At 40.5% G+C, this 14,249-nt stretch overlaps 1 protein-coding gene and 1 pseudogene across 8 annotated transcripts; both read left to right on the forward strand.

Annotated features, from left to right (window-relative positions):
* The first annotated feature begins 3,001 nt into the window (after positions 1-3,001).
* On the forward strand, positions 3,002-10,120 carry LOC139548577 (upstream stimulatory factor 1-like). Of its 8 annotated transcripts, none has more exons than XM_071358335.1 (11): positions 3,002-3,069; positions 6,404-6,467; positions 6,638-6,687; positions 6,784-6,935; positions 7,113-7,226; positions 7,493-7,646; positions 7,817-7,904; positions 8,144-8,202; positions 8,357-8,451; positions 8,669-8,797; positions 9,369-10,120. In XM_071358335.1, exons 2-11 carry the CDS (start codon positions 6,424-6,426, stop codon positions 9,456-9,458), a joined length of 975 nt encoding a protein of 324 aa, XP_071214436.1. In that variant the 5' UTR covers positions 3,002-3,069; positions 6,404-6,423; the 3' UTR covers positions 9,459-10,120. The 8 variants fall into 8 exon arrangements, with proteins under 8 accessions (XP_071214436.1, XP_071214431.1, XP_071214433.1 ...); XM_071358330.1 differs by lacking the exon at positions 3,002-3,069 and adding an exon at positions 4,692-5,745 and having other exon boundaries at positions 8,357-8,469; XM_071358332.1 differs by lacking the exon at positions 3,002-3,069 and adding an exon at positions 4,692-5,745.
* Positions 10,121-10,253: 133 nt separating this feature from the next.
* LOC139547497 (uncharacterized) lies at positions 10,254-14,249 on the forward strand (annotated as a pseudogene).

Below are 14,249 nucleotides of genomic sequence, written 5' to 3' on the forward strand. Positions count from 1 at the left end.
CCAGATCAGGGCTGCACACACAAAAGCTCATAAATCAGGAGAATCCCTCTAATCCAATCTGTCCACTGATTGAATTACCTCGCTAGATGCATGTTGGACTTTGTCTCACGTTTTTCTTAAATTCATAAAAAGACATTATTTCATATAAAGATACATACATACTTTATCTCTTTGCATCACATTTATACCTGTGTGGGTGGGGGCTATTAGAAATGTCAGGCTTTCAAATGCACACTATCACAAGTAACTTGATGAAGGACTATTTATGGTACATTCACTTAAAGGGATATTACACTTTCAAATCAAAGTTTGTCAGACGTTTTCAGACCTCCAAAGTAGTCTAATGTCAAGATAAAACCATGTCCCTCGACAATGGTTGAGTGTAGATCCAGGTATATACCTCCACCATAAATTAATGGAAAATATATAAGCACTGAATAAAACCATGGAATTAGATGGTGTTCATCTTTCCATTCTTTTGGGACTGAGGCATATATATTGATGCACAGAACAGATGGCTGGGGTGTTGACATATGTACTGTATCTCCACATTAGCATACTTTTGAAGTCTAAAACATCTGACAAACTTTCATTTATGAGTGAAATGTCCCTTTAACTTACCAAACCAAATGAAGCGATATTATACGTTTTCGTTTGTCTTGTACTTTCAGTCACCTGTTCAGCAAAGAAGAAATGGGATTTTGGAAAATGTATTGCCTGTATCAGTGAAGACAACAGCCTCAGGTTGAATTGCGAGTACCCAGCATGTCCCCGGTCCGTGCCCTTTAATTGTGACATCCTCACCACAGAGAACGGGGTCCTGTTGTATTGTCAAAAGGCACATATGACTGGGGAAAGTTGCAATGCAGCCCTAAATGTTTGATGAAATTAGGTGAATAAAAACAAATGGTGTTAGCTGAGTGGAAAAAATACAAATGTTCACCACATAACAGGACAGCTGTGACACATCATTCAGGGCAGTTTAGCTTTAAAAAAAAAAAGAAGTGGTCCTGTTTTGCATGTTATTTTAGCATTAATACGTGTCACATATCAGTTTGCAAACAATGTAAAAAAAAAAAAGAATAATAATCACTGAGTTAATAAAGCTGCATACAAAGATGGTCTCTTTTTTTCTTTCTTGAGTAAGGCAGCTCCAAAATGCAGGTGTTTCAGCCTAGCTCAGTGCTTTCTGTGGTGGTGGGGCAGCCAGCGGAAAATACGGAGAGTAGGGGTTGGTAATGTTCTCTAGTTGCGCCATGATTGGCTCAGTGTTCTGTCACTCATGGGGAAACCACATCACAGCTACATCTAAGGGGAGAGCTCGAAAATGCAAGCCCCTTGGGTGCTGCCAAAGTGTTACATTGTAAATACCCATCCAAGAAGGCCACAGATAAAATGACATCAAATCACGTTATATCAGTAGCTTTGACACAGTAGCTTTGATTGTACTGATCATGTCAACATCATACTTTCAAAAATTTTGCTAGCAAGCTAGCAGTCATCATCATGAATCAAGTTGACAATCTACTGGCAAATCCTTTTCAATCCTTGTCATATGAAGATAAATTATAGATAAGACGTATCGGTGCTCATCGGCCATTTAACATAAACATTACACAACAAGTCGGAAATTGCAAATTCAACACTAAGTGGTTTGGATGGAATTAGTGGCTAACTGCAAGCATTGCAAAGCAACCCTAGCCTGCTATTCAGTGGAGTGAATGTGTGGTCCAAGTCTGGGTTTAAGGGTCTCTTTTCCAAGTTTAAAAGGATAAACATTCAACATTGGCCATGCTGTCAATCTAGCATGACTTCTGCTGCTTTCAAAACAACTGGAAACTCGGAACTGGGAAATGTCCAACTTCAGTAAGTTCAAGACAAGTGGGAACTCTGCAAAAAATGAACTCTGACTGGGAAAATATGTTTTGAACTGTCATCCAACTCGGAATTCCAAGTCGGGAACTTGGGCCTCTATCTAAATCTCCGACCTGAAGATCACTAACGTCATGGTTCAACCATGTTTTTTCCAAGTTCCAAGTTTTCCAATATGCCAGGGAGATATGTATACTGTAGCCAAGAAAGTAATACTAAGTGTATGTTGTGTAGTAAGCTGTTAGTAACCAATGTGCCTCACCCTACTAATGTTGTCCTTTTCCCCCTCTTAACTTAGCCTACTGTTCTGACTTGGGGGTGCACATGTAGCCTATAGTCTGTTTTAGAGAAATGTCATCATTGAATATTGTAAGAGCTTTCATTGTCTGCCTTTATTTATCCTACAGTTCTGACTTGGTGTACAGGGAGAATACTGTAAGAACGGCCCATGTTCTGAATTCTGTCGCTGTACACTTCAAAAGTGCTGAACAAGTAGTTATATTGACTATGTCCGTCCTAGCTCGCTCATTATTGTCTTAATCGAAATTACGGATTGTCTCTTATCCGCTCATCATCCCTTAATGCCATAGTTTGTAATTGTCAGTAGAAATCAGATTTGTTAAAGCAAGTCAGCCATATCAGCTATGTTTTTTTAAAGGCAGTAAATGAGGCTAAATGAACTGTTTCGCTACCAGACAAGGTTCCGCTGATAGCCAGATGTAACAGTACTAAGATGTTGGGACTAGTATTGGGACTCAACTGTTAGGACAGCTTTATGTAAGCTCTAACAGTTTGTGGGCACCGTTTGTCAACGTTATAGTCCAAATAATGTACTGTTTAGTGTTGTGTTGTGTAGTGGCTTTGCTGGCATGCGACTATGTTTTTTTGCCCCACCAAGATTTACATGCTAAAATCGTCATTGTAAAAGGAACAAAGATTAGGCCCACTGCTGCAGAGAACTCATCCTGACAATATTCCTCAAGTGGATGACTTTGTACATGTAAATGAACACAATAACCTTCCTCTCCCCAGAACACATCAAAGCTTGCTCTACCATGGGGTTGATGTTGCATCAAGCTCACACCCTGCTATGGCCTGTGGTATTCATGTCACTATGGAAGATCCTCTCCTAAATGCACTACCTACCCCAACAAACAGGTCAGCTGACCACCTGGAGCATATAAGATGCTTATTTGGGTAAGAAACGAATTTCCCACACAAAATACTGCGGCGGAATAGCTCAGTGGTTACTTTCGACACGTTCAATGGAACGTCTGTGTGAGCATTTGAAATGAGATCAGGATCTAAAATGTTTGCAAATATGTTATTAGCAACTTCTGGGATATCTAGCTAGCACCAATGCAACCAGCCTGAAAACAATGACCAGTGGAAACTGCAGTCATTTTCAATATTCGTAGCAATGATTTAGGAATCCATGCGAGTAAGTATTAGCTAGGTAGCCATTTGTTGTTCTCCTATTGAAATAACTAGCTAGCCAGCTACTTAACCCTGTTGTCCAAAACTAACGTTATAAGCAACCAGCTAGCTTCATCTGGCTAGTATCGCTTGACCGGAAAGAGGTTATGTGTTGTGAAGTTAGCCACAATAAGGATTAACCACAATAGTGTAATTTGCGTTTCGCCTTCAAAATAAAAGTCCCTGTTTGAAAGGGATGCATAAGGTTACAATTGGTGGAATCATGCCATACTTAATGTTAAACAAGGTTGGAATGTGGAGCAATGAAGTGGTGTATTAGTCTACTCGGTGACACCTACAGAACACAACTGTGAAGAGTTTATGCAAATATTAGCGTCGTAGCTCTTATTGCTTGACTTTGACTGTGGGAAATCACCTCCCAGTCAGCCCATTGTGCGTATTGACATTGATATTGTACTGTACAGCCTTACCCAAAGTCCTCAGCGTTATCAGGCTCCAAAACATTCACGCAGTATTGTTTTTCCTCTGGAATAATGTTCAATACATATAGTAGGTTGACTGGTACAATAAATGTGGCTCAATTAACAGTGGTGTCAGAGTCCCGCAATAAAAGTTACGACACTAATGTTCTCTGTGTGTAGACTGATACCCCATGTCATTGATCCACAATCCATAGGTAAGGCTTTATAGTGAAATAAGTATGCCCCCAATGCAATTCTAAAGTCTAATACGTCCAGTGTGATTTCAAAATATTTTTGTCAAAATAACAAATTGTCTTTTGTTGAATTCATATAAGAACATTCCAACCTCGTTTAGCATGATCTATTCCATTATGGCATGATTTCACTATTTGTAATCAAACAGCACTATTTGACCTGTCTATTATTGCGGGACTCTGAAACAACTGTGAATTGACACATTTGTTGTCAACCTATATGTATTGAACACTATTCCCAAGGAAAAACAATACTGCGTGGATGTTTTGGAGTCTGATAACTCTGAGGAAGACGTTGGGAAAAACATATATTGGGTATTGAGTACACTGATACCCCGTTTCATTGATCCCCAATCCTTAGGTAAAGCTGTACAGTGCAATATGAATGTCAATACACACAATAGGCTGACTGGTGAGGTGATTTCACAGTCACAATCCCGTGATAAGAGCTACAACGCTAATATTTGCGTAAACTCTTAACAGTTATGTTCTGTGCGTGTCACTGAGTAGACTGATACCCCATTGCATTGCTTCACATTCCAACCTTGTTTAACGTCTATTCTAAATATGGCAACCGCAAATTCCACTGTTGTGCCTAATCCGTATTGTTTCTAGCTTCACAACACATAACCCGGTCCTGTCGAGCGTCACTAGCAAGGGTGAAGCTAGCTGGCTGCTTATAGCGTTAGCTTTGGGCAACAGGGTTAAGTAGCTGGCTAGCTATTTATTTTCATGGCTAGCTATTTATTTTCATGAACTGATGCTCAATTCCAATAGGCGAACAAGTGGCTACCTAGCAAATACTTACTCACAAGGATTCCTAAATACTTGTTAAGAATAATGAAAATTACTGCAGTTTCTACTGGTCATTGTTTTCAGGCTGGTGCTAGCTAGGTACCAAGCTAAAGCTAGCTACCCCAGAAGTTGCGGTCAAATAATGCCTTATTACCAACGCGGTATTGTAAACACATCGTTCTTGGCCAGTGTGTGCTTGTTTGCAGACTTTTGTTATACAGCTTTGACAATGCTACTGATAGTAGTGGTGGCGCTTGGCTTGCACGTGCAAATTCATCACACACGACATTCTATTATAGAATAGTGTTATTTGATGTGTATCTTGTTTGACACGTAAAGACCCAAACGGCATTCCATATTCTATAACTTTGTAAATGGGTTCGAACCTCGGGCGCTGTCCAGCCAGTCACTTTTTCCTCACTGTAGCAATTCGTTGGCTATTGAGCGGGAAAATAGAGACTACAACAAAACAAGGCAGAGTTACGGTGCATGCAGGCATCATTAATTTGGGAATTTAGATTAACTTTCACATAACTGTCTGCCTGATAGACCTACAAAGTAGTGAAACAGTGAACCCCTTAGGGCCAAAATAACTTTTAATGTACTTGCCCACGGTACCAGATTCAGAATCGGTTTTATATTGTATCAATAGATTTATACCAGTGGTGTGGTTAAAATGCTGATCCTAGATCTGCACAGTTGATGAAGCCCGGTAAAGATAGCCCCAACTCTAGATCCGTTTGATTTATCTTACCCGGCATAATTTAGAGGAGCAGTGCAATGGTAAACAGGCCAAATCTGCTACTGAGCGCGCCATACGGTGTAAATTAAGCGCACCGAAAATTTGGTACATGCGCAGACCATTCAGTCATTGGCGCAGACAGCCAGTAATGTTGACAAACAACTGGGGAGGGGCCAATTGCACGGTAAGTAGCTACAATTTTCCGATCTTGTATGTAGCTATTTTCTTCGATGTTTCAAGCAGTGTTGTACAAATACCAAATATTGGACATTTGCTTGGCATTATTACTGGCTAAATAGCTAGTTTACGTTAAATCACAACATTAGCTATAGCAAAGATGCTTTGTTGAACTGACCCGTCGCAGCTTGAAGGAACCGCTGGAATAATGCAGCTTAATGCTAATGCTAGCTCCATATTCTTAATTTATACAACAAGTAAACATCGGTATGTGTTAGTGTATGGTTAGTTAACTTACTACTTTAGAAAGCTGGATTCGCCATTTAGAATTTTGATATTTCGTTGCAGCTGTTTGCATGACGTCTTCAGCAATATAATGCATCTGCTAAAGTTACAGGGTAATGTTCGCTAGTTATTTGCTGAATGAGGTTCTACGCTCGCGGCTACATTGTAGTGTGTAACGTTGAAGGGGCCTAAAGAGTACTGTTATCACTTCAATTAAACACACAGTATAGCTTGTTCCTTGAAGGCTTTCTATATTCTAGTTGAATACACGCAGAGCCTGTACCAATGTTTGGAAATCAGATGTTTCAGGTTTGTGATTGGGTTTCTTTAGCCTAGATTGTTTCCCCAAAAAAATAACCAACGTGTCCATTTTCCTCAAGCCTGTTAATCTCCCGGGTGAATGAAGGAGATTCTCTTTCCAGTTGACACTGTGAAAATGAAGGGGTGAGTTAACAATAAATGTATTTAACCATCATCCATTTGAACCAGAGCTACTTCCACATGATTTGTTGTAATGAATTTGAGTGTTGGGCTGGATGATCATATTCTAGTAAAAGTTGAAAGAGCGGTGTGTTACCGTATATTATCATTGTTCTTCTCATTTTGTTATGTAGTCAACAGAAAAGCCCAGACCCGGATGAAAGTTCACATGTCATTGAAGAAGGTAACGTCATGTGGAAAGGAATTAATGCCCCTCAAAACATCAGAAGACACCCATGGTAGTTTCTTTCTTATATTATAGAGATTTTTGCTCTTTCAGGTGCAGTGGCTACAGCTGATGACCCATCAGCTGCCATCGCCACCATTCAGTCTGCCGCCACCTTCTCCTCAGAGCATCCCATAAAGTATCTATTCAAGACGGAGGGAGCTGGGGGGCAGGTAGGGGAGCTGTACTACCCTCCCGCTGGGCAGGTACAGTTAGGGAGAACATACTCTACAGGGCTCACTAGATCTAGCTGAAGTTTCTGAGCTAGAGCTCTGAGCCCAGCCAATGCCCATCCACAGTTTTCTGAGGCTCAGTCTTCTGTCATTACTAATTACCGATTTGATGTTTCGCTCAGCAAACCTGTGTGTTTTCTTTTGCTGAAGGTGACATACAGAGTCATCCAGGTGTCTGATGGACAGTTGGAGGCTCAAAGTGATGGAGCCACAGCAGTCAGTGTGCTCACTGGATTTCCTGCAGCCACACAGCCTATGACCCAGGTGAAAATTTATACGAGCAGGACTTGGGGCTCTCCCAGCGGGAAACACTGGTTTGAAATGATGCCAAAATGAGTCATTTCAACCTGTTTCTGGTTGTAATCACATACATTTTAACCAGTTTTGTCCGCCAGGCTAGTAGTATTCAATCAGATTCTGTAAATCAAACAGCATTGTTTTTAATCTGGGATAATACAGATACTTCTACTCCTCACTGTGTACAGTTCTGATTGTTATTCAACACTGACAAAGGTGTCCTCTTACTGTAGGCTGTGTTCTCTCAGTCCGAGGGGTTGGAAGGGGACGGCACTGAGACGCATTACACCTACTACCCTGCCACCATCGCTGATACTTCACCAGGCACTATGGTAACCAGCGTGGTGCAGGCATCTGATACGCATCTAAGTCAGAGCACTCCCACTGGTGAGGAGATTAAGGAGACTCAATCACATAGAATGAATAGATCCCATTTCTATGCTCCATCAGGTTATGCATTTATTTCCAATTGGCTTTCCATTTTGATTGACATTTGATATTGATACATTTATATGGCCAATTTGGATTGAAGGAAGCAAGGGACTTCTTTGTTTCAGGGCAGTTGTATGTGATGATGTCCCCCCAGGAAGTGCTGACGGGAGCCAACCAGAGGTCCATTGCACCTCGCACACAACCTTACAACACGTAAGCTGCCATTTTGATCAGTACAGTAGGTATTGGACTGGAGAAGCCAGGGGAATCATCACAGTTACCATACTAGTTAGCCACACTGTCCCATGCACATTCATGTTTCTTTTTGTGTTGGGTCTTAATTACTTAGCCTTGTTACTGTTTTAGCTGCACATATGGATGTATGCTGTGTATGACAATGGTTTCCATGATAATATCTGTTTATTCATGTCTATACTGATTGTGTCTTGTAGAAAATCAGAGGTCCCACGCACTTCTAGAGATGACAAAAGGCGAGCCCAGCACAACGAGGGTGAGACCTAGATACCTATCATAAATTACTCATACAATACTTCATATGAAATGTCTATTAAATGCTAGTTGGGTTTCCATGTCACATTGAGCACAGAATCATATGTTGCCCTGCTTGCCTACTCAAATGTGTTATTGTGTAATTTGTCTCCAAGTTGAACGTAGACGCAGGGACAAGATCAACAACTGGATTGTCACGCTCTCAAAGACCATCCCAGACTGCAACATTGACCCTACCAAGTCAGGGCAGGTCAGTATCAGTAATGAGGTCAGTATCACCATAAAATGGGTCACACTCAAGTCTCATGGGTATTGCCAAGAGTTTTTCATGAACATGTCAACTGACTAGAAAGAACTTAGTTATAAAATTGAGGACCTAGAGTTTTTCCTTGTCAGAACACATTCTCAGGAAAAACATCCTGGCCCTACATGGGAGAGGGTGACACGGTCTTTCTGTTTTGGTCCAGAGTAAAGGTGGGATCCTCTCCAAAGCCTGTGACTATATCCAGGAGCTTCGGCAGAACAACCTCAGACTAGGGGATGACCTAAGCACCCTGGAGAGGCTCAGAATGGACAACCAACTACTGAGGCAGGAGGTAAGACACTATGGCTGTGTTTACACAGGCAGCCCAATTCTGATATGTTGCCCAATTATTGTAGAAAGATCTGATTGGTCTAAAGACCAATAAGTGGGAAAAGATCAGAATTGGGCTGCCTGTGTAAACGCAGCCTACTATGATTCATTCACGCTTTCAAATTAGGTTCAGATTTGGATTTTGCTGATCAGGCTGTAGGATTAGTGAGTGAGAGAGATTTTTGTTCTATCATCAATCCTGTTCACCTACTTACTGCAACACTAATTGTATGCAATCACACATAACCACAGAAAAAATGTGTGTTGGAGATTTGACAGCATTGTAGTCAGACTGCGCAGCATCACTGATCTACGAATCACTGTGCATCCAAACAACAACTTATTAACTACTTATAAAGTGATCAAGGTTAGGGGTTCTGCACCTCGCTGTGCTGAAACTGTACCCCTCAAACATGCTGAAAATGTAACTTGCAAACAAAATACCAAACCATAGAATAGCTTTTCACAAATCCATGCATCACCTGTAATAATAGGCTTTGTTTGAGCTGCTTTTCCCCTCCAATTTTGCACAGGTAGAAGACTGGAAATCCAAGAACCAGATTCTGAGGAACCAGATGCGACAGAATGGCATTGTTGGAGCAGCAACAGCAGACCCTCAGTGATGGGCAGCATGGATAGTCAGGGGAGAAGAAGGATGTTAGATCATAGAATTTGAATATCTCAGTGGAGGAATGGTAGAATTACCTTGTGACAGAACTTTGGACCTCAAACCAGAAGAAAATTCTCACTTCACTACAAAATCAGTCTGAAGGAGTTTGCAGATTGGCCATTAAACGGTCACATTTTACATACGGAAAACCATCTTAGCTCTTATAAGTAAAGATTTTCCCCGCAGCTATTCAGCTGTCATGTACATACAATTGTTTAGCTTTTTTACCTTTGACACAATTGCGCTTCATTGTATCAAGTATATTTAGTAACTCTTAGTGTAAGTCTCAAAATACATTTACATCTGATACATCTAGTATCAGATGTCCCCACTTCCAGAAATGGCTCAGCACTTTGTTTTTCTAAAGTTGTCAGTGGAATATGTATTACAATTATATATATATTGTAATAAAGGATCTTTGTATTGGTAAATGATGGAACTTCACAATTGAGTGAAAAACGTAAAGTGTTTGAGCGCTTTCTGTTCGGTTCACTTATTGAATCCACTATGAACATCAGTTGTATCATTCTGAGTTTTCATTTCATCATTAGCTAACCTAGTACATCATGTGTGATTGTCATTAGCATTTTTAATTAAACAAAAATATACAAGCAATATGGACTTATGAACTATGTTTTCTAATGTTACTGCAATTTATGGGAACTCGTCGGCAGGGGGTCAGCATTCAGGGACTGGCTCTTTAAGAATTAGGCTACAGTGTAGCAGTCACATTTCGACGTGAAATCGTATGGGTACACAATTTTGCTGTTTATTGTACCTTATCGCATAAACCAATGTATTTGATGTCGTTTACAAGCGAATAAGACTAGGGCCAAGAAAATAATATGCATTTTATTGGTAGCTGGCCACAGCACCATTCTATAAACTCGGATGAAGGTAAATTGTTTATGTGAGCAGGCGAGGTTTGGGTGCAGAGTTCGCATACGTGGTTGGTTCATTTCACAACACAAGCAGGTCAATGCACACAAACACATAAACTGCACTTAAATAATACCAAATCAGACTTACCGCCGCACAAGGTAGGCAAACTACCAAAGTAATGCAAAGATTTAGTTTAGTTTTCTCAGGAAGAAAAGGGCATGTTCAATGACGCAGCGTTCAGTCAGTCTCGGGGTGTTACGTAAGTCTATCCCTATTCACCTTCATGACTGTAGGGCAAGTTGAGGTGTGAGCGACAACTGGTCACTATGCTATAGGCCTGCAGAAACAGATTCAAGTATCAACATATTTTGGGGGAATAATATTTTAAGAAGAGTAAATAAAGTTCTAAGGTGTGCAACAACTGCCAAACCCACATCCCTTTACTCTATATTTGTCATTTTTCTAGAATGATGTCACAGGTTTGTATGGACAGCTGACTGGGGTACCAAATGCATTGTTGTCTGGGATAGGAGAAAATAAAATCCTGAATTCCTGGTGGGAGACGTGAACAAGTGAGTTATCAGTCAAGTTAATTACTGTCGACTGCCCGTACAGTTTTGCTGTACTACATGTCTTATACTCAGTCCCAGTTTACATAAATACATTATTGAATCCCTTCCACTTTGGAATATTCATTTCTCTCCAGGCGGCAGTTGTGCAGTGAGGTCTATCTGGTCACAAATGCAGACAAGTAAGTACAGTAACATGTAGTAACAGTATTGACACTTGACTCCCATTCCAGGTATAAGCACTATGAGTGCTGGGCAACGGCTAATAACTTCCCTGTGGAGAATGTAGCGAATGACAGCAGCACCACCCTCGAGGGCCGGCTAGGAGCAGTGGCTGATAACTCACAGATTGCAGGGGATATGTTCTGTGCAGACCAGAACTTTGATATTGCTCAGGTTCTCCGCTTCTTCAGCTCCAAGGTAAGATAACATATGTGCTCCTTCTGGTGAATAACAACATATACCTCACCTCTGAGAAACTGTAACCAAATTCACAGTGGAGTAGGTTTTTTGGCCTTGTTTACATGTTAGTATCTCTCTCTTTGACTTAGCATGGAGAGCTGGCCATATACTATGAGCAAGAGGAGGGAGAGAAGAGCAGCTCAAGGGGTATAGTGGGGGTATGCTCTGAGACCCACTGGTAGGCAACAGGAAAAATCAACCCATCTTGATACCAATATATTGTTGATAACAGTACTCACATTTGATGACTGTATGGGTCATTTGCCACCAACAGAAAAGCCTAAAAGCCTAGGTATCTCTGTGTATTTTAGGATAACTCGCTTCCTTGAGAAGTCACAGGAGGGAGTGACAGCATTGCGTCTGGCCAGTGTGGTGTTCTACTGCCTTTACAACGCCACACTGCCTTACCTCTCAGATTTCCTTATCCTGCAGCCACAAGCCCAGACCGGACCTTCAGCAGGTTCTGGGTCAGTAAGGACTGTGAACATGGGAATGTTTGGGTTCAGTTTTCAATTCAGTGACTTCTGGAAGTGAAATGTATTAATAATTGCCTGTTTTATATTTTTATATTTTATATTTATATTCACTTTCTCAATTGAAAACTGGATTGACCCCAACAATTGTCTATCTATTCTGGGAATAGATAGACAATCATTTAAGCATCACAATATAGTGGAAGGAAGGAGGTATGACTAGAGTGTTAGCTCTATTGGAAAGAGTGATTTGATGATGATGATGATGTATGTTGACAATATGTATTTCTCTTCTGGATATCACAGGGGCTGTCAGACTACACCAAGTGGCTTGCCCACTATTCTGCCTAGCAACAGGAATACCCTGCCAAACCTACAACATGCCGCTCATATCAATCAATCAAATGTATTTATAAAGCCCTTTTTACATCAGCCGATGTCACGAAGTGCTATACAGAAACCCAGCCTAAAACCTAAAACAGCAAGCAATGCAGAAGCATGGTGGCTAGGAAAAACTCCCTAGAAAGGCAGGAACCTAGGAAGAAACCTAGAGAGGAACCAGGCTCTGAGGGGTGGCCAGTGCTCTTATGGCTGTGCTGGTTGGACATTATAACAGTACATGGCCAAGATGTTCATAAATGACCAGCAGGGTCAAATAATAATAATCACGGTGGTTGAAGAGGATGCAACAGGTCAGCACCTCCGGAGTAAATGTCAGTTGGCTTTTCATAGCCGAGCATTCAGAGATCTGACATGGTTAATGCTCATTTGAGTCCCTGCACGCTTTCTTTTCCAGTACTGCTTTGACAAAGCAGAACTTCATTCTCAAATATGATACCAACATTCCTTGCCAGGTGGTAAGTGTCTTCACTACAGTCTCTCTATTTAAAGGAACACTCTGTGATATTTATTAGGTATTTTTGTTCATTTGAATTAATGATACCCATTCATTCTTGAAGAATATCACTTATAAATGTCTCATGAGCCTAGTTCATGACAGTGTATCCTGTGAAAGTCCCTGAGAGAATACTGTTTTAAAATTTTCTTCTATATTTTATAGATTAACCACATAGTAAGTCATATACTTCTTGATTTTCGCCTTTTTTTGGTCTTATCTTTTCTATCTCGAACTCCCTTTGTGTTAATAATTACATCCTATTTGTTTATACAATTTTATAACGTTCTCTTCTTTAACAGTGCAATAGTGTCTGCCACTGAAGAGTCTGAAATTCTACAACATCACAGAAAGTTTAAGAAGAATAACATGTTACTCTGGAGATCACTCTACTCATGTGCCAAATTATCAACCTGTGTTTTAAGTTGTTTTGTTCCGTTGTTAGCCCTAGGACCTTTCCAAACCCATCAGGGCCAAGACCGGCAGTGACGAAGAGTTCATCCGTCTCTTCATCACTGCTGGTCTTCAGGACAGAGTTGTTGAGGTCAGCAATAAAAAGACAACGCTCCCCTTTTCACACTACTGAGCTGAGCCAAACCAAGCCAAGCTGAGCCAAACCAAGCCAAGGAGATTGAGGTTGTAACCTCATATAAATATCTTGGAATTCTAATTGATGACGGCCTCTCTTTTAAATTGCATATTCAACAACTTACAAAAAAATTGAAGCTGAAATTGGGTTTTTATTTTAGGAATAAGGCCTGTTTTTCTTTTGAAGCCAGAAGGAGGCCAGTATCAGCTACATTTATGCCTTTACTAGACTATGGGGATATTTTATATATGAATGCTTCCGCTCAGTGTTTGAGATCAATTGACACTCTTTACCATGGCACTTTGAGATTTATTTTAAACTGCAAAACCCTTACGCACCACTGCACTTTGTATACCAGGGTTGGCTGGCCTTCTCTAGTCACTCGTAGGCTCAGTCACTGGTATACTTTTATTTACAAAGCCATTTTGGGATTACTACCTTTTTATTTGGGCATTTTTATTGTTCAGAAATGTGGTGGGTACTCTCTTCGTTCGCTAGACTTTATCCTGCTAACTGTTCCAAATGTCCGAACTGAATTTGGTAAAAGGTATTTTATGTACTCTGCGCCATCGTCTTGGAACACCTTACAAAATAATTTTAAACTGGAAGAACTTGTCCCGATTGGTGTTTTTAAATCACTGATGAAGGATTTTGAGGCTGATTCCCTGACCTGTCAATGTTTTTAATTTGCTGTTTTTGATTTTGTTATACTCTTGTGAATTCAATGTTTTTTACTAGATTACTTGTAGTTATTCATGTTGTCTGTCTGTAATTTTTGTAATGACTTGGTGCTGCCTATCTTGGCCAGGACGCTCTTGAAAAAGAGATTTTAAATCTCAATGAGCCCTTCCTGGTTAAATAAAGGTTAAATAAA

Source organism: Salvelinus alpinus, chromosome 21 (genome assembly GCF_045679555.1).
Source record: "Salvelinus alpinus chromosome 21, SLU_Salpinus.1, whole genome shotgun sequence".
NCBI lineage: Eukaryota > Metazoa > Chordata > Actinopteri > Salmoniformes > Salmonidae > Salvelinus > Salvelinus alpinus.

Coding starts and splice junctions, on each gene's coding strand:
- LOC139548577 (XM_071358330.1), top strand. CDS start 6,424: ATGAAGGAGATTCTCTTTCCAGTTGACACTGTGAAAATGAAGGG. Junction 7,905..8,143: donor CGCACACAACCTTACAACAC/GTAAGCTGCCAT, acceptor TGTGTCTTGTAG/AAAATCAGAGGTCCCACGCA. Junction 8,798..9,368: donor ACCAACTACTGAGGCAGGAG/GTAAGACACTAT, acceptor AATTTTGCACAG/GTAGAAGACTGGAAATCCAA.